This window comes from Meleagris gallopavo, chromosome Z (assembly GCF_905368555.1).
Source record: "Meleagris gallopavo chromosome Z, MGAL_WU_HG_1.1, whole genome shotgun sequence".
NCBI classification, from domain to species: Eukaryota; Metazoa; Chordata; class Aves; order Galliformes; family Phasianidae; genus Meleagris; species Meleagris gallopavo.
This window is the reverse complement of record NC_139435.1, coordinates 1092035-1111565: the sequence shown is the minus strand read 5'-3', so window position 1 is coordinate 1111565 and position 19531 is coordinate 1092035. Positions and strand designations below refer to the sequence as shown.

Genomic DNA, 19531 nt, shown 5'->3' with positions numbered 1-19531 from the left:
ACCGCCCCACGCCTCGTCAGGCAGAGGCGGAAGCGGAATCGTAGCCGCCCGGAAGCCCCGCCCTCTCCGGCTGGAGGCCCACCTGCTGTGCCCTTGGCCCCGCCCCCTCGCTCGGCCAATCGTGTGGCGCCCTGTTGGCGGCGCGCGCCGTCCCGCAGCACGGTGCAAGATGGCGGCGCGCGCGCAGCGGGGCGGGCTGGCGGCAGCTGTGGTGGCCGGGCTGCTGTTGGCCCTCGGGCGGGCGGCGGCGGTGGAAGGCTCGGCGGGTCCGCACCGCCGCTTCGAGTACAAGTACAGCTTCAAAGGGCCGCACCTGGTGCAGGCGGACGGGACGGTGCCGTTCTGGGCGCACACGGGCAGTAAGTGGCGGGGGAGCGGGTTGCGGGCGGTGCGGTGCCGTGTGGCGCCATGTGGCGGCGGTCCCCCCTCCCGGCGGCGGTGCGGAGCCCCGGTCCGTCCCCGTGCGCGGTGCTGATGTGTCACTACGGGCGGCGGGGGCTGCCCCTGCAGCGCTGCCGGGCGCGCAGCTCGGCCCTGTTTTGCTGTCGCTGAAGTCGTTCTTTCTACCTTTTTTTTTTTTTTCCTGCCTTTATTTTTGTGAATTTGATCCGGGCCCGCTCCCTGGGTGCTGAGTTGTGACTCACGGTTATGTGGCGTTGTGCTACACGTGTCAAAAGGGCAGCGCTCTGGGGATGAGCTGCCTGCCTTGCTTCCTTCCTATCCTTTCTTTAAGCCACCGAGCAGAGGGGGAGGCTGTCAGTTTGTGTGATTTGTGTTAAAACCAGCAAAAAATGCAACACGTCTTAGCAAAAAACTTCAAAAAAAATTATATTCGTATTTTAGCCATCAGATCAATCTTCTCTTTCAGGTGCATGTTGTTGTACCAAACAGATGGTAAAACGCTTTGAAAAGCAGTAGTAATGACCCTGCTAAAAGTAACGATCCTTTCTGTTCTCATGTTTTGTTGCTTTTAGGTTCTTTTCATTTTTCTTTTCCTCCTTAACTGAGTGCTTACCTAAAACATTTGTTCCTTTCCCTTCCAGACGCCATACCGAGCGCGGATCAGATTCGTATAACAACGTCTTTGAAGAGCCAGAAGGGATCGGTGTGGACCAAGAACAAGTCAATATTTGAATATTGGGAAGTCGAAGTGACCTTTCGAGTTACAGGCAGAGGCCGCATTGGAGCCGATGGGCTGGTATTAAGTTTGATCTGATGTAAGAAAGAGACATACTCAGAAAAATGGCTGTAGGCTTACAGTTCTTCCTTCCTTTCTGTAACAGGCAATCTGGTTTACGGAGGAGCAAGGCATGGAAGGTCCCGTGTTTGGGGCGGCTGACAAGTGGAATGGTGTTGGAATTTTCTTTGATTCCTTTGACAATGATGGAAAGGTTGGTTGGAAGCAAACTCTACTAGTAAAGATAAATTTAATTTCCTGCTTGTTTGGCACTCACAGCTTTGTAGAAAAAAAATAGCACGTCATTTTCCTATTTCCCCCCACCTCTTACTTAAAGGGCTGCATTAAAACAATCATATTTCTCTAATACAATTTAATCTAGACCTTTTCCATATGCTCTTTTGGGGAGGGTTGAGGAGTGGGGAAGGGGTTCAAGCTAGAAAGCAGAAACATAACTCATAACTGGACTACTGAGTTTTGGTTTATCTGTTAGCTTTGGAGGGGAAATGATTTGAACACGTAGAAGCTGAAGTTGGGGATTTCCATATGCAGTTCAAAATGCTGATAAATCTGAAGATTTATGCTTTGGAAGCAGCGTATTGTACAAAATATGCCATGTGGAAACACATTTCCATGTCTTTCCTTGGAAATGCTCTTTCTCTTGGAACAAATCTGACATGAGTGGTTAACAGCAAAAAGTCAGTGGCAGTGAGGACGGCAGTGCTTTGCGTTTTTCCTACCCAAAATCCTCAGAAATAAAACAGTTTGTCTGCTTTGCTTTCTTCTGTTACCACTTTGTCTTTTTTTTCTTTTTTTTCCCAGTGTTCTAGCGCTGTTTTTGTAGGTATAACAATTTAGGGTGTTCTGTTTGCTTTTTTTCCCCACAGATACATTTTAAAATACAGACAACATACATAGAAGTTGACAGGCTGAGGGTGGCATTCATATTTCCCATCTTAAAAAGATTAGCAGTGGAATATTGTTCAACCTGCTAAGAATTTTGAAATCCTTTCTTTTTTTTCCCTCCCTTTTCTGACTGCTGTCAGGGACACAGACCCCAGCATAGCGTGGCTGGGTAAAAGTGCCATCTGTCCAAAGCTGCATGTAAACAGTGCTGTTTGCCAGGACTTCAGAACTGCGTCTCCAGTCATGAGTTTAGTCTGCGTGATATGAATTTATCTGTTTTTAAGAAAATGATGACAACCAGTTGAAACAAAAGCCTTTGCCATGCCTGTGTTGGTCTGACACATCTTAAATCCTGGAGTTGTGAAAGTTGTTTTTCTTTTTTTAATGATAGCCTACTGCTTTCTTCCAACTCAGTAGGGAAATTCTTCTTGGTACTGTTCTGAATTGATGCGGAACTACCATTGCTACACTAAATCTATCTGTTGGAAGATGACATTGAAGTATTTGGATTGTACAGAGGGTGTAAATAATACTGATTTGAAGCAATCCATCTAACCAGGCACAATGGCTGAGGAGTAAAAATTGATGTATCCCTTGGTGTTGGTTGCAGTTCTGTTGTTGCCACAATATACAGTGCTGAAGTAAAGCAATCGCTTACTTTAGCTGTGCTGATATCTTATGGAAATTTCTTAAAGGACTACCCTCCCCCACGCTGTGAATTGGGCATTGGGTTTTTCTTGAACTCCTGAAATACAAGGCTTGTCATCTTTTCTATAGAACTATGAGTCTGTCCAGTTGGGCAGTATATTCCTTCTGGAGATGTTGAATGTAAGCACTGAAGGGAAGATTATCTCTGCAATCTTGTGTTCCTATAAAAAGAATGGTTAACTTTCGAAACTCAACTGGCAGAACACTAAATCTGTTTCGCTCTTACTTCAGCTTGTTCTCATTTTTCTGTTGGTCTGAATAACCAGGGATGTGTTTAGCAGATGGTTTTGTCTCTGACAGATAGCTGCTGCTGTGGTCTTTTTAATGACTGGTGAGGTCAGAGAGATGCCAGCGTGCTGTCTGTTGGGATGTTTTTCCAAGCCAGAGTCAGATGTACTAGTCATCTGTGCTTTTTAAAATCAGTATGTTTGCTACATATACATTTCTTCTGTCTGCAGATTTTACATTTATGTTTGTGAAATGATGCTGATTGGTAGAATAGCCAAAAAGCCTTTTTTCCCTCTCCCAGCAGCACAAAGAGTGTGGCAGTCTCTTGTAAAGTGTGCAGTGTGACACAATACCTCAGACATCTTGCTTTCTATACATCAAGATGAAATCAGAATAAAACCAGCTAATGTTTTTTAGTCTATGTGTTTGATCATTGAAAGCCTGTCAGTGAGGTTGCATGTATTTCATTTTGAACTGTTTCATTTGTTTGATAGTTGTTGGGTTTTTTTGTTTATTTCTTAGAAAAACAATCCTGGCGTGGTTGTTGTGAGCAATGATGGAAAGCTTCTGTATGACCATCAGAAGTAAGTTTATTTTCAGCCTTGGCTTCGTCGTGAATGTTTTCTTTTGAATGATGAGATGTTGCATGGAAGTCTTTGAGAAATGTTTTTAAGGTTTCTTTTATTATGAAACTTCTTTTTCCATCTTTCATCCTGTGTTTGGGTTTTTCTATTTGTTAAAATGCTGTTTTGGCAGTAAGAGCACAGGAACAGGCAATGGATATTGAAGTGGTATGTGGGCTTGGGGATGGATGAGCTCGAATGAATGGATGTGCACACTTTTTACCTCTTCATTGCTTGTAGATGTGTTCCACACACGGCTAATAACTGAAAGGACTGACTAGCTGAAAACGAATTGCTCATAAATTGATATGTTTGGTTTTGATTTCTGGTGGTTGCTGGTGAAATTAACATATTTTTGGGTTTTCTGAGAACAATTTAGCTTAACTGGGACTGGTCCAGACTATAGTTAATTGATGAGTGTGGGAATGACTTAAAGCAAACAAGTTCCCCATTACTGTTTTCCATCTGTACTATTCTGTATAAAATATCTAGCACCATTGAGCCCACAATACAATGGAAATATATTTTGCTATGGCGTTCATGTTTTGAAAAAATAGTCTGATGGTTCTAGTTCTTTGATGCTTTTTTGCATTAGTTGATAAATCATAAGATACAGTCTTATGCAAGTTGTCTTCTTGCGTAGTGATGGTTCCACACAAGCATTGGCCTCCTGTCAGAGGGACTTTCGTAATAAGCCCTATCCTGTTCGAGCAAAAATCACATACTACCAAAAAACACTGACTGTAAGTACTCTGAAATAACAATTACTCATGTTTCTCAGCTTTTTAAGTGTGAGATGGTTGTTATTTTTTCGACACCTCCTGTGTTAAATGTTGAGTTTAGTAACTCAGGAGCTGGAATGAGGTGCCCTATGTTCAAATACTATACAAGTTCTTACAGTGCATCCTGAGCTGACTCAGCAACTATTCCTGATTTTTCTGGTGTTTCTTAGAGGTCAGTTACAGTAGTGTCCTCCTACCTGCCCCGTATCCCAGCATATGTGCCTCATCTTCCGAGTGGTTGAGCAGGTGTTGAACTTGGACAGTGTTGCTCAAGCTGATTGTTGAGCTGTGGAGGGTTTTCCAGCTGTTGAAGATTACTGAAATGTGATTAAAAAAAAAAGCTCTTTGGCAGCACACTTAAATTTGCTGCTTAAGGCTTCCTATCTCCAAGAAGTAGTACATCTTAGAATGTTGAAGAAGACTTTGGTGTAAGGAAGTGCTCAAGACTTTTGAAGTACTATTCAGATGGTTGTGAGCACCTCCTTAGAGGTCAGAAGAGAAAACTACAAATGTGCTGGTTTGAGACAACCATGAAGTTGTTTTTTCTTTGAAGAAGTTACTATTGTAGTTCAGACACTATTTGTACTATTAGCCAGTTAAAGCACGCATCTGTCATTTAGTAAAAGTTTCTCCACAAAATAAACATGAGGGCACCTAGAGGAAAGTGGACCTTGTACTGTGTGGTAATGTTAAAGGCTATGCATTTGTCTTGAGTGAAAATTAAATTTTGGACTCTGACGCAGCTCTCTTCTTTAATGTGCCTGATTCCTAATGCTTTATCTAGGAACTTCTGACCCAAGTGGTGCTGCTAACCTTAACAGTTCTGCAAATGCATCTGTGGAGAAAAAGAATCTCTCTAAGCTTTGATTAACTGAAGAACAAATAAGGGTGACTCTACTAGGCTGCACCAAATATGTGTTGCCCAGAATCTTAATGGGATTTGTACTTGAGAGTCTAACCTTTATTGATCTCTAGGTCAGGAATTTCAGGAACTAGAGTTAATATTTTTAGATCTGGATGAATATTTCCATATATTAATTTGTTGTGCTGCTTCTTGTAACTGAGATGAATATATTTTAATATAAAAATGATTTCTGTACAGTATGTCCTTAGGAGTGATGAATAGAAAATGTGGAATTTTGTTCATGTTGAACTTTGAATCAGCTTATGCATTTCCCTAGTCGAAACTCCAGAGATTAAATAGTCTTTGGATTCTGGTATCAGCTACGGGTTTATCTGATAAGTTGCAACTGTGACCATTACTATAAACTCAAATGCAGATATTCCTCAAGCAGAGCTGCTGGCACAAGTAGATTTTTGTGGTTAATAACTATAGGTGTGTTTCTTTGTAGGTATTAATTAACAATGGATTTACTCCAGATAAGGAAGATTATGAATTTTGTGCTAAAGTGGAAGACATGGTGTTGCCATCACAAGGATATTTTGGAATATCTGCAGCAACGGGGGGACTTGCAGGTAGTAAATGTTAAGCATTATGGCAGACAGTTTGGAGACTAGCAAGGCTTACAAGAGAGCGTTTATTCTACTGCTAGCATTGATCAGTTATACCAATTTTGGATCATGATAAAGTAACTAATGTCCTCCTGCTCCCAAATTTCTGATATGCTTAGGCCTTTTTCTAGCTAGAGCAGAAGTACCTTCAGTTTGCCCTGAGAGGGGCGTTAATCAGCCTCGGTCACTGCTGCATAAACTTTTGGGAGGACTGTGGGAGGATACTTTCAGGTAAAGATCGTTTGCAAGTGCAGGGTTGACTTGGGAAGTTGCAGGATGTTTCATGATGCATGACAGAGTCAATTCACAGTGTTGATTTTTGGTTTTGTGTTATCCAGATGACCATGATGTCCTATCTTTCCTGACCTTCCAGTTGACTGAGCCTGGGAAGGAAGTAGTAAGTGTTTTTGTGCATAATTTGTAAAATGTTCTAGTATATTGTATGTTTAATCATCAGATCATTGTTGATGATCCTTGAGGTCCCTTCCAACCTGAGTAATTCTGTGATTCTATGATCATAGCATTCACTATGTAGTCATATGTAGAATTTTTGCATGTAGCTGTGCTGTTGCCTGTTTTGGAAAAATCAGATAAATACTGCAATGTTTCAGTAGCATTTTACTTATGTTTGAAACCAGAACTCTTGAAACAGCACTGACTGAACAAAAATAGTGATGCTAAAACAAAACATGCAAATAAACTAAAAAAAAGTAGACTGTCTTCGGAAAGTGGGCAGATAACCTGGTTTTGCTTTCAACTTCCCATTTCTGTAGAACACTTCTCTACTGTTAGACAGCATCTGTCCTTGTAAAAGTCCTTGATTGTGATTTAGAAAGTATACTTTTCAGGAAAAAGCTAGGATTTTCCATGAGTTTGTCTGGTTCCTCACTTCAGCTTTAGTGTGCTTCATTAATTGTGTCGTGTCATCAAACCTGAAGTCTAGACAGTGTTTGCTGCTCAATGAGTCATGTATGGGTGGTAGAGAGCATTAAAATCCTCTTCTGCTTACTTTCTTCTTACTTTGGTAATGTATTAAAGCCCACATCAGATGCAGAAATTCCTGAAAAAGATAAAGAGAAGTATCAAGAAGAATTTGAACACTTTCAACAAGAATTGGATAAAAAGAAAGAAGAGTTTCAAAAGGAGCATCCTGATGTGCAAGGACAACCAGGCAAGTTATTTGAGCAGTTTTTCAGTTGTCAAGGAAAATATTTGCTTTCAAGGATGTTCAGAACAGCCTGATGCTGTGGTATACTGACAGAATGAGCTGATTGCAGGGAGTGTTGGGATAGCCCTTTTTTTAAGTGCTGGTAACATGCACCTGCAGCTCTCAGCAAGTATTGGTTTGGAGAGTTTCTCCACTGATTTCAAATGGAAACTTTAACAGTACAAGAGTGACACAACCCAACAAATTAGAAATGCATATGTGTAACAGCTACCTGTGCTTTGTTTTTTCTTGCCAGCTGATGATCCTTTTGAAACTGTAAGCGATCGTGAGCTCAGGCAAATCTTTGAAGGACAGAATCGAATTCATCTTGAAATCAAACAGCTTAATAGGCAGTTGGACATGATTCTTGATGAGCAGAGGAGATATGTTTCTGCAGTCACGGAGGAGATTGCTAAAAGAGGAGCGGCTGTTTCAGGTCAGCAAGGACAGGTATGTTCAAAATATACACTACAGTTGGCAGCTCAGCCTAGCTTCAAAAAGCACAGTTACTTTTTCCAAGGTACATTAATTTGTTTTTCTCACCATTCCCTCCTCACTCTACAACAGGTTTCCCAGCGGGAGATTGATACAGTTGTGAAGACTCAAGAAGAGGTCATTAAACAAGTAAATGAAATGAAGTGAGTGCTTTCTAAATATGTTCTGAATTTTACACTTCCCACTTCTTAAATCATATTTATTGTTTCAGTGGGAAAATATTGACAGAATTCAAATTTCTGTATGTTAACTCCTTAGTGGTGTCTGTTTTCGTTTCTGTGATAAATACAAAGAAAGTTTGTGTCTGCAAGGTGATTAAGTCTTCCTAATGGGCTTCAATTTATTGTGAGATTTCACTGCAATTAGATAAGTACAGTGCCTTTGAAAACAATCTCTTCCCATAGAATGGCAAGTTTGATAACCTGCCAGTCACTGTTGGTGCACCCCAGGGGTCGATAGTGGAGCTTGTACTCTTCAGGCATCTTTATTAATGATACAGGCAGTAGGACTGGGTGCATACTCAGAAATTTTACAGATAATGCATATCTGGAATGATTGTGCAGTTGGTTGGTTCAGTGGCTGGTTCAGTAGGACCTAGAGTTGTGAGATTCCAGAAGGATTTCATGAGATTCCCCCTGGAACCTCATGAAATTCAGCATGGGCAAGTATGAAGGCTACTCCAAAAGTCTCCAAAAACACCTCCTGTGTTATGATGTTGGTCCATGAGGTCAGAGGTGGATAGTGGTTCTCTGGCAGTAGAGATTGAAGCTTCCTGCCTGTACTCTGTTACATGTTGTCACCTCACAACAGATGGCAGCAGGGGGGCAGTCCAACAGAATGGCATCTGACTTGGAAATGTGTTTGGAGCTAAGGTATGGGACTGAATTCTTCCACTCAGGAAAGAAAGAACCACTTTGGTCAGTGGTTGCTGAATGTTTATAGAGACCAAAGAGTGAATGTTAGCATAGTGAGATGGTAGGTGGTGTGTTTCAGCAGTAGCAATCATGGGTCACCTCTTCTGGTTTAGATTTTTATAGGCACAGTATGCAGGCTCTTGTTTACTGTTACCAAAAATGCAGAGCTAATGATGGTGATCATGTTGGAAAAGTGTTTTGCAGTTTAGAATTTGCTGTATCAAATGGTGTCGTTATGCTCTTTGTATCTGTTGTACTTTCCCTGGAAAGAAACAGGAGTCATTACTTTTGAAGTGACCTTTACTACAGAGTCCTACAGCTGTGAAGCAGTAACTCCACCCATCAGTACAGGCAGGGAACTGATCAGCTGGAATGCAGCTTCACAGAATTGAACATGACTTCTGGGGGAGAAGAAGTTGGATGTGGAACAGCAGTATGCCCGTATGGCAAAGACCACCAGCAGCACCCTGGGCTGCAGTAGAGCATTGCTGGTGACCCAAGGGAGTTAGTTCTATTTGCTCAGCACAAGTGGTACCACATCTGGAGTCCTGGGTGCTCGGAGAGTCTGTAGTACAAGGCAGACATGAGCTTGCTGGAGGTTGTCCAATGAATGAGCATGAAAGTTGGTTTAACACTTCATTCATAGTAGTGAAAACATTTATTATCTTCAGCTTAAAAAAGAAAAAAAGGAAAAAAATAAAGAAAAAAATTCTAAAAATTTCCAAACAGAAACCATTCCAACAACTGGACATTGTGGTGCATGAGCAACTGTGGATTTTTTGTTTTGCTTTGTTGTTTTTGTCGTCGTCGTTGTTTTTGCTTTTTCCAGTATTAGTCCAGGGGCAGATCTTGTAATTCATCTAAGTAGGTCAGCTTCTTGTAGAATAAAGATTAGTGCTTCCATTTTTTTTTTGCACTTGTTCTTCCACGAAAGCTTTTGTTAATATTCTTGACAAATCTTTATACCTTGGAAGCAAATTAGATTTTCTTGTTAACGTTGGCAGTCTGCCCTTTCAGTGACTGCTTACTAGGTATGAGTTTGTGTAACGCCATCTTAATATTTTTCTTAGATTAAAAAGAAAAAAAAGAATGTTACAGATAGAAATGAACAGCCTGCTGTTGCATTGCTGGTCATCCCAGAGGAAAAGGACTTAAGGTCTAAGTAATTCTCTTGTCAAGATTTGTGGATTTCTTAATCATCTGATTACAGAAGAATCTTGTATGTTCATACAGTAGAAACTTAATAGCATGATATTGTCAATGCCAAAGTCATGTAAATTAAATTTGATACAGGCCGTGTCTGTTTAGGGAAGTTATTTTGCTTGATCAGAGAAAGTGGATCAGCCTAGGGGACGGTGGCTGTGCCTGACTGTGTTCATTGCACAGGGATGGTGGTACTGGGAGGGAGATGTCCTCAGCCACTCTCACTTCTGTTTTACACGGAGAGCAGTGGCTGAAGATAACAGTGCTGTGGATGTGGATGGACAGAGCTGCTGTCAGCGTTAATTAGACAGTGTTAGTGTTGGGGTTTGCATGGGTCACTTAAGGAAGTCTTCCAGTGGAGAATTTCTAAAATCAGTTGTTACAGCACTAATTCAAAGCACAGGTAAATGTTAACCAATCGACTTTAATCTATACGATAATATAAGAGTATGAAATAATTCCTGGGTTATGTGCTAATGCTACTCAGGCTGTGTTAAATTAATTCATGGCAGATGGTGATTATTTATTTATTTATTTATTTATTTATTTTTGCATTCATTTTGTCTACATAAGTAGTACTGATTCAAAGCTGGACATGTAGAATGAGAGGAAGTGAAGGATGCTTCACCTGGTTCTGCTTGCAGTGGCATGTAGAAGCAAGCAGCTGCTTTTGTTAAATCATCCTGATAACAATTTCTAATATTGCAGCAAAGCTGTTGAGGTAAATACAGAGTTTTCCATAAATCTGGGTGTCTGCAGTGCAGCGCTTTACCTGGAATTAACAGAAATAAAACTGGGAAACTTTTTTTTTCCTAATATGATGGAAGTGGGATTGAGTTTTCAGAAGCATAACAAGAAAGAGGGAATCTGTATGGCATTACTGGAAGTGAGGAGAAATTTTTGTTGTTAATATGGGAAGTATGCAGGATACTGATATTGTGGTGTAGATTAAATCAGCATGCAACTCTCAGTTAGTCTGTAGCTACAGGTGATTAGGCAGCGTGCCTAATTACTGCTTCTACCACAGTGAGACTGCAGTTGTAAACTAATAAATATGTCTATGCTTACAGTTTTTAGAGCTGTAACAGTGCCTTTGAATATGCGTCATGCCTTTAAAGGTTTTTTCATGATTGTTTTTAATTATTTCTTTCGATTCTGTGTCTTGAAGAGCAACTGATGGAAAGCTGAAAGATGGGCATCGTTTTAACGAAGATGCTTAATGAAACAGGTCTTGGTGCTTAACCTAGAGTTTTCCATCAAATACAAACTGCTTAAAATCACTATAATATATACATAGCACTTAAGATGATGTATTGTTACTGATTTACCCAATGACATTCAGGTTTTGTTCAATATTGAATTGCTGACTGCTGTTCGGGGAGATAGGACTTTACCTTGGAGTCACCAAAACAAGCTCTCATCTGCACAAAAATGTAAAGTTATAAGTGAATTAAAAAGGAATCCAAAGACATACATTTGGATTCGTTATTCTGTTAATAATGGAGAGATTAACGTTCACATGATAAATATTTTAGCTGTAGAATAATCCTCTTTGCAACTGAAAAGAGACATCACAGCCGGCAAAAAAACTGCAAATGTATTGATTAGAGATTAAGTATTTTTCTCTCATTGATTAGTTTTGTTTGAGGTAAACTAGTTATGGAGCCTGAACTTTTTAGGGATTTAATTTGATTTGTTGTAGCAGGAAAATTAATTCACATGAAGGCAATATTAAGTATTATGACAGTATGTATGGGAAATGAGTTTCTCGCATAAATGATAATCATGAAACAAGGTTGTATCTAAATCTTTTCTTATCCCTAAAGCCTCTTCTTTATTTTTATTTCTTACATGGCTGCTCTTATTTATTTATTTTTCTGAAACAGCTTTGATTTTCTTCGAAGATTGTATTATACCCTGTTTATCCTAAAGCCTTGGCGGGAGCCATGGATGAAAGGCTTGTTTTGGACTTCATCAGTCAGGCAAAGCAGATGTTTAGCAATAGAATATTTGCCAGATCTTTGTTTCAGCACAACTTTAGGAGATGCTGCACTGTACAAATTGAAACTGTCTGTGGGATCAAGCATTTAATGTGGTGGTTTGATTGAGGAATTACCTCTTGATGGGTATTCTTGGAAGCTAGAAATGTTTATTTTGGAGCAGTTAGGTATTTTAAACTAATCTTAATGGGCTAAAATATTTACAGCATAAACGCTGTTTGTATAAGAGCTGTTGTGTTAAGTGATGTTTTGTTGTCTGTCTCTCCAGAAATGCCATGGCTGACACTCTGAGGTTGATCAGTGGAGCTCAGCATCCTGGCTCTGCGGTGGGAGTCTACGAAACAACACAGCATTTCAATGACATCAAAGAACACCTTCACGTAGTGAAAAGGGACATTGAGCATCTAGTGCAACGAAATATGGTAATTTATGTGCTGATAGTGTAAGGCATGACTGTAATACTTCTTTATTTGGCTGTTAGTAAGAAACTGGGATGAGCCAGCATGCAATTTACAGAGCAATTAATCCTTCATTAAGCTGCTTTGCTAAAACTGCACTGCCCTGACCCAACTGTATGATCTGTGTCTTGATGAAAAGTTTTGCACAAAGAACAGGATTTTTACTCTAATTCCTGTGGAAACAAGGTCATGCAATTAAGTTTTTCTAGGTGCTTTTTTGGGTTTGTTCCACTGCTTTACAGCTGTGTGCGGAGGAGACTTCTAAACTTAAGCACAGAAGGGAGAGGTTTAATCAGGGAGAACTTAGGCAAACACTACTTAAGGTCTCAAAGTGTGAAAGATGACGGTGTTAGCATTCAGGAGCACCTTTAGTCTTGCCTGGGTAACAATTAAGCTGAATTAGCTTGTGATCCCATGCAAGCTTTTTAATTTCTGCAATAATTTACTAAAGACTTATTCTTTCTCCTCTGACCCTCAGATTAATGTTACTCAGCTTGCTCTCAGAGTAGCTGTCATTTTTGTCTGTATTTTTCTGTTTGTGATTTAATTTTTAGATCATGTTACAGAGGCCTTGTTTTGTATCTTATTTAGCAGTCTTTTAATGGTGTATCCTGTTGGCTCTTTTCTCAACTACTGCTTCTCTTGTCTTTTTAGCCATCTAATGAGAAACCGAAATGTCCAGATTTGCCACCATTTCCATCGTGCTTATCTACAATGCACTTCTTCATATTTGTAGCAGTGCAAACAGTGTTATTTGTTGCTTATATCATGTATAGGTAAGTATGTATTTTTTTAAAGCCGAACAGGGCAAGTAATTTTAGAACTTCTGAGAGGAAGTGGAATTGCAGTGATAAGAGCAGTCATTCAGATTGGAAGAGTCTTGGGAAGTCTTTAGTTCAGCCTTGTGCTCAAAGCAGAGTTAGCACTGAATTCAGACCAGGTCATTTAGGGTTTACACTGATCAGATCTTTCAAAACCTTAAGCTCACTAGTCTTCTGGGACCTCTTTTTCAGTGTTTCATTAGTGTAATGAGGCTTACTTTGTTTCCCTTCTTCTTGTATATCTAGTGGAAACCTTCCTTGCTTCAATTTGTCTCTCTGTCTGATGATATGCATCTCCCTAAAAAAACTTAGTTTCTTTAACACTTTCCAGTGTGGTGCTTTCCACAGGCACTGGAAAGCTGTGTCAAGGCCTCTTGAGGCTGCTTTTGTCCAGCATGAAGTCCAGTTTCCCTGGCCTGTCCTCCTGAGGCCTGTGCTTCAGCTCCTGACCATTCTTGTGGTCCTCTATTGGATTTACTGAAGTTTATTAATATCTTAACAAAATCTGATGTGATCTGAGTTTTCACTACGTGTATCTACCAGCTCTGACAAAATTAGACGAATTCCTCAGTCAACTTTTTCTTAATGGTATTAATTATAAAGGGTCATTGATTGTTGATGGAGCTTTGAGTGTCATGTGGGATTTTTTTGTTTGTTTTTAAATTGGAATGTTTGCTCTGCTCTCCTCTTCCTCCCTGAGACGTTGTAATGTTCAAATTAAATATTGATGGAAAGGAAAACCTATGAAGTGTAAGGACTTGTTTGGTTTGTCCTGTTTCTCTGCTGCATACTCCTCTCAAGATAAAGGGACCAAGATAGTTGCAGTACTCTTCAAAGAGAAAATGCAGTTTGCTGTCTCTGTGGAAGGATAACTGCTATTAATATGACACTAATATAGCTGGTGGCACTTTTGTTTGTGTGTCTGCTTCTCCACAAAGTGGAGAGAGTACATTTTTTAAGTATGTCACGTTATGGCATCCACTGGGAAGATGGCTTCCCAGATTAAATGAGCAAGTCTCCTTCAGTTCTTCTTGATGCTCTGTAATTCTAGCTTTTGTCCATGATAGATCCACTGAGAATCCATTGAGAAAAACAGAAATATTCTGTGTCAGAGGGAAAAGGAATACCCATTTCAAGCAAGCTTATTACTCAATTCTTAATTGCACGTTTCCTTTCCTGTCATGCAGAAGAAAATCAGATGTTGAGAAGCTTTAGAGAATTTATTTTTAAGATCCATACACAGTTTGTTTTCTACACAGAATTTGTTTCTGTGATGCAGAATTGGAACTGCAGCCATGCTTCATGTATTTTTGTGAATAGAGGAAATTTCTGCTTTTTACTGTATGACTTAAGATATGAGTTTTTTACCATGTGACTCAACCCTTTACAAGGGTAGATAAACAGCAGGACAAGGGGAAATGGTTTGAAGTTGAGGGAGGGAAGATTGAGGTTGGATGTCAGGGGGAAGTTCTTTATTATGAGAATGGTGAGGTGCTGGAACAGCTGCCCAGAGAGGCTGTGGATGCCCCGTCCATCCTGGAGGTGTTCAAGGCCAGGTTGGATGGGGCCCTGGGCAGCCTGGGCTGCTGTGAAATGTGGAGGTTGGTGGCCCTGCATGTGGCAGGGGGTTGGAGAATCCTTGAGGTCCCTTCCAACCCTGGCCATTCTGTGTGATTCTGTGACTTGTTCTCCATTTCCCTAAGTTTCTGTTGAGGAGGAATACTTTTAGTCCTAAAACAAAATAAATACTTGTTTAAACCAGGTAGCTAGTTGTTTTGTTTTCCAACAGGCTTAATGAATACTTTTCTGATTTTTCTTTCAGGAGTCAACAGGAAGCAGCAGCCAAAAAGTTCTTTTGATGACCTCTTCCTTTTGTGCGTACATAACAGCAGTATGTATGCACAGAAAATCACACAGTTCTGTACATGAGGGAAAATTTAGTGTTTGATATACTTCAGTACTGTGAATTATGTAATTTTGTCAAACAAAATGTGTTCTTATTTAGGCTGTCAATTCTAGAGTTAAAACAGACCTGGGAGCAGCGGAGCGAAAGCTGTGCAGGGGAAGACTGCAGGTCCTACCCAGGTCTCTGTTTTCAGTCAGATTTCTGATCAATGCTGTAAGGCAAACACTGAATTCCTCCTATTTTGTCAGAATTTCAGCGGAGGGATTTTGAATACCCCTGTTGGACGGCTGTTGATAATGAGAATTTGCAAAGTGATGATCTGTGCAGAAAACTTGCCACTGAGAATCCATATCAAATTAGGAAAAAAAAACAACAAACAATAAAACCACTGCTCTCTAAAACCTTCCAAAACCAAAACAAGATAAAATGAAAAACAAAACAACAAAAACAAACAAACAAAACCCACTAAAATTATATATATTTTTTTTTCTGGTGGAAATTTGTTATAAACATTTCATTTCTTTATTATTTGGATCTAATAGCTTAAGAACGATTTTTGGAAATTTAGCTCTTCATGAAGTATAGATTTTAAGTTCTCTTTAGTGCATGGACACAAAGAGAGGCCTTTTACAGACTAGTAATATCTGGAATAGAATGCAGGCTGCATGAGACAAACTAACAGATGTTTGTCTCCTTATTCTGGCTTTTGTTCTTAGGCAGTGAGAGAAAGCATACTGTAGTTTCTTCTGGTGTATTGAAAGATATATTTTTTTGTAGTTTCAAGTCTAATTTTAGAAATTTTTGGAACATTTTTAGGAAAGGTGCCATAGTTTGATACCTCTTCCGATCTGAATTTGTTAAGGGTGTGTTTAATTGATGAATATGCCTTTATTGTTATAAAGCTGTCTTGTGTCTTCCATGTATCAAATACAGATGCTTTGATTTAAATACTGACCTGGCAAGTATTCTGAACTACACATACTGACTGTGAAAGGTTTTCTTCACAAGCTGTTGATTCAGGCATGTTTGTTAGCCCAGCAGCTATTGCAAAAGCAGTATTGTGTGTCAGTTTTCAGTTTAATATCAAGAGCATAAGGCTGGTCACATGTTGTTGATACTGCTCATTAGATGAACATTTTGCTTCAGGAGTGAAACAAATGAGAAAGCTCAAGTTAGAATCGTGAAATGAATTTGTTTTGCCATGTTTACTTACCTGTGGTAACTTTGTCTTTGAATTATGTGTAGAATGATGATATTTCTATGTTTTTCCTTCCAATTCTATGAAAACACACAGATGTGTCTGAATATTTCACTTCTAAACCATGAGTCTGTCTGAAAATCTGCAAAATGTGTCTGTAATCTAGCATGATACTCCTGCAGTTCCACAGTCTGTTCTCTTGGAGTGCAGTGCTTGCTGCCAAATTCACTGTAATGAAGAACACTCTAGCATTGTGCCTGACAATTTGAAGACATGATAAATCTATGCAATATGTTTTGTTATTGAAACAGTGCTCCAAAAGTGGGTGTTTGTGCTGTACCAATAAATTGATACTACCTACACACCTATTTATGTACTTACAGTATGTAGCATGCTGTAAATGATACAGCTTTATACATTCATTTCCAAATTTGAGACTTTGCTGTACTAATTGGAGAAACTACTGCTTCAGGCTCATCTTACTGGATAAGCAGGACAAGTCAATGAAAGAACCTTTTCAGAGAACCCAGAACAGCACAGGAATTTATCCGTTCAGTTCTAACACCAGCAAATATTTACAGGTGCCTTGAGTCTAAGCTATTATAACTGAATATATTTTCTTAAATTGCTCTGAAAATAGTGTTGTTCTTGTCAATTGCTAGCTTTCCTGCGCAGTGCAACACCTGAGTGAACTCCCTCTCTGAATACAGGCTTTGCAAGGCAGGAAGGCTAACAAGTGTATTCTGAAAGGTCAGGTGCATCCATCTGGCATGATGAGGAACAGCTCCAGTGTGTCAGTTGGAGGAAGCCTGCATTTCCTATTACTGTGAATTTCTCCAATTACAACTTTGTTTCAAAGCTGGACAAACAATGCTGTTGTCTTTTCTTGTAAAAAAAAAAAAAAAATTGGGGATAGAGGCTAGCAACATACTTGAATCCATAATTGTATCCTCAGTATGGGGCTCAGCTTGTGTGTTGATGCTGCTAGTAGATCTGACCTGTGTCTGTGTGCATCTGGGGATCATTTGTGTTAGTGAGCAGAAGGTATGAAGTGCACCATCCTAAAAGTGATAACTTTGCTTCATTTCACAGTCTTCGCTCCCTGGAACATCAGTAATTGCCTCGCCACTCACTGGATCAAAGGAAAACTCCCAGTTACCCAGCCCAAACCTTGTCCCTTCTGTTCCTGAGGTGATAGCAACAAATTTGGACTTTGAGAATATTTGTCAGTGTGGCCTCTTCTTGTGGTGGGCTACTAGAATTTTCTTTCAACACTGATAGGGCGTTTCATTTTGTCAAGTGAAATTTCAGAACTCACAGATGAAGGCAACTTGGAATCCAGTATGTTTGACAATGTAGAGGAGACCAAGAAAATAACAGTATTTGAAGTAGCAAATATTTGGCAGTGTCAAGGGGATCTCATTGTCTTAAAGCTTATTAAATAAATGGTCATACCGGAATCTCTCTAGCAAATCTCAGTCATTTGTGAATTACTTTGTTGATTGTTTGGAGAAAATGTCATCAGTACATCAATTACTGTAACACTGAAGACTTTCTACTGTTTAAAAAACATAACACACAGCTGACATTTCCTGTTGTTTGTTTCTGACTGATGTAAACAGAGGGTTGGAGTTCAGAGATAACCTTATTTGAATAAAGATGCATATTTTTAATAAACTTCTTTCTTGTAATCTGTTACGTGTCACTGAAGTCCACAGGAGCATTCAGAGGAGCTTCAGGTTCTCAGCTCAGCCCTGCCTGATGCTGGATGTTTAAGGTTAAGTGAAAAGTAGCATGCCAGCTTGGAAGTTTCTTAACGGTGGATTAAGTAACTTGCTGGCTGCTTTGATTAAACAAACGACCCAATTGTTCTGAGCTGAAAGTTGCACACATGCCTGTAGCTCTTCCTCCAGGTTCCTTAACTGCCCTCGTCTTGGTGCTCTGGTCTGGTTTCTTGGGTACAACAGCCCAAAAACAAGTTAGCCGGTCTCCTTGGTCAGTCTTCATGGTTTGTGTGTGCATGTCTGGTTGTTTTTTTTTTTATTTATACTGTCCTATCCAGTGACTCTTTGCAGTAACCTGCAAGAATATGAGCGATCTCATTTGCCATCGGCTTTCCTCAACCAGGAGCAAAGTGATACACAGATGTATCTTTAATTGAAGCTCTTCAAGCTGAGAAAGACTCAGAAATCCCATTTATCTCTTTATAGGTGACCTCGTGTTCAGACTGCTGCATGAAAGGCTGTTCCAGAGGAATGAAGAGGACCTTTCAGAGATGCACAGATATATCTGAGCTGTGTGGTCAGAGTTTGCTGCTGCTGCTGTTTTGGGAGCACAGTCTCTTGTTTGGATGCTTGCATATCTATAGTGGTTTTGTGCTGTCTTTTCCATGGGCCTTTGGACTTTGATTTGCTTGTTTCAGGACTCCTGAGTCTATTCTGATGTTGGAGATGCCTCTGTTCTTTGGATGCACAAATCAGTTCCACCAGGTAACACAGGAACAGAACCTTTTTTTCTTGATTGAATTTAAACTGAAAGTAAAGGGCATTGATTTAAATCTGAGACAGTAGCAACGCCAGCACTTACAAGCACCTGGCTGTAAGTTTATTAAGTCAGTGATCCTTGTAAACAGCAAGATACAGTCATTGCTTTGTAACTTCAGTACATTTTATAACACTTTTGTCTTCAGTTTCAAACCTAACGTTAGAATGCCTGTTCTCAAGTTCACGAGACCCATTTATACATAGTCCTGAAAGTGCATAATGAGTATCAATCGATTTTGATTAAAGCAAACGAATGAAATACTTCCTTGTTATCTGTAGTCTATCAGAGTAATTTTGTTGTGATTTGGAGTTCTTGCTGCCGTGATAACTCTATCTGAAAAATAGATTCCAAGTTTCTCGTTATCTGAAAAATAGATTCCAAGTTTCTCATTTAATCATTAATAATCCAGGATTACAGAAGGTCCTGTTTATTTTTTTTTTATCTTTTTTTTCCCTTCATTTTTAAATAGTAACAGGGCTGCTTTAATTAGAAAGGCTCTAATGCAGATTAAGGCATTAGGCAGACTGGAATCCTCCCATCTCAGTGAAATCATGAGAGTGCTGAGAGAACCATTTAGATAATCAAGACTAGAGAATATTCCATTAAGCCATGTGCAGTCAGGCATAGAAAAGCAAACATTCAAAACCGCAAATCATGAACTTCTGAGACCTAGCAGGTGATGTTTTTCCCCAGATGATCTATGGTCTAGGTAGCAGATCCTGCAAACCTTCACCTGAATGGAGCCATAGGGTTAATGATGTGAGCAGAATTGGGAAAGATGAGGAGGCTGCACAGAGAATCCATGTGAAGGATGTGTTGTAGCTCAGATTAATTTCTCCTTCACTGAGA

The 19531-nt window shown here is 39.8% G+C and overlaps 1 protein-coding gene across 3 annotated transcripts; it reads left to right on the top strand.

Annotated features, from left to right (window-relative positions):
* The first annotated feature begins 107 nt into the window (after positions 1-107).
* On the top strand, positions 108-17815 carry LMAN1 (lectin, mannose binding 1). Of its 3 annotated transcripts, none has more exons than XM_085213319.1 (14): positions 108-359; positions 1044-1198; positions 1284-1391; positions 3542-3603; positions 4286-4385; positions 5777-5900; positions 6275-6333; positions 6975-7107; positions 7400-7593; positions 7711-7781; positions 12024-12177; positions 12868-12989; positions 14857-14908; positions 17231-17815. In XM_085213319.1, exons 1-13 carry the CDS (start codon positions 170-172, stop codon positions 14891-14893), a joined length of 1509 nt encoding a protein of 502 aa, XP_085069445.1. In that variant the 5' UTR covers positions 108-169; the 3' UTR covers positions 14894-14908; positions 17231-17815. The 3 variants fall into 3 exon arrangements, with proteins under 3 accessions (XP_085069445.1, XP_085069444.1, XP_085069443.1); XM_085213318.1 differs by having other exon boundaries at positions 14857-14925; XM_085213317.1 differs by having other exon boundaries at positions 14857-17815.
* Positions 17816-19531: the final 1716 nt, after the last annotated feature.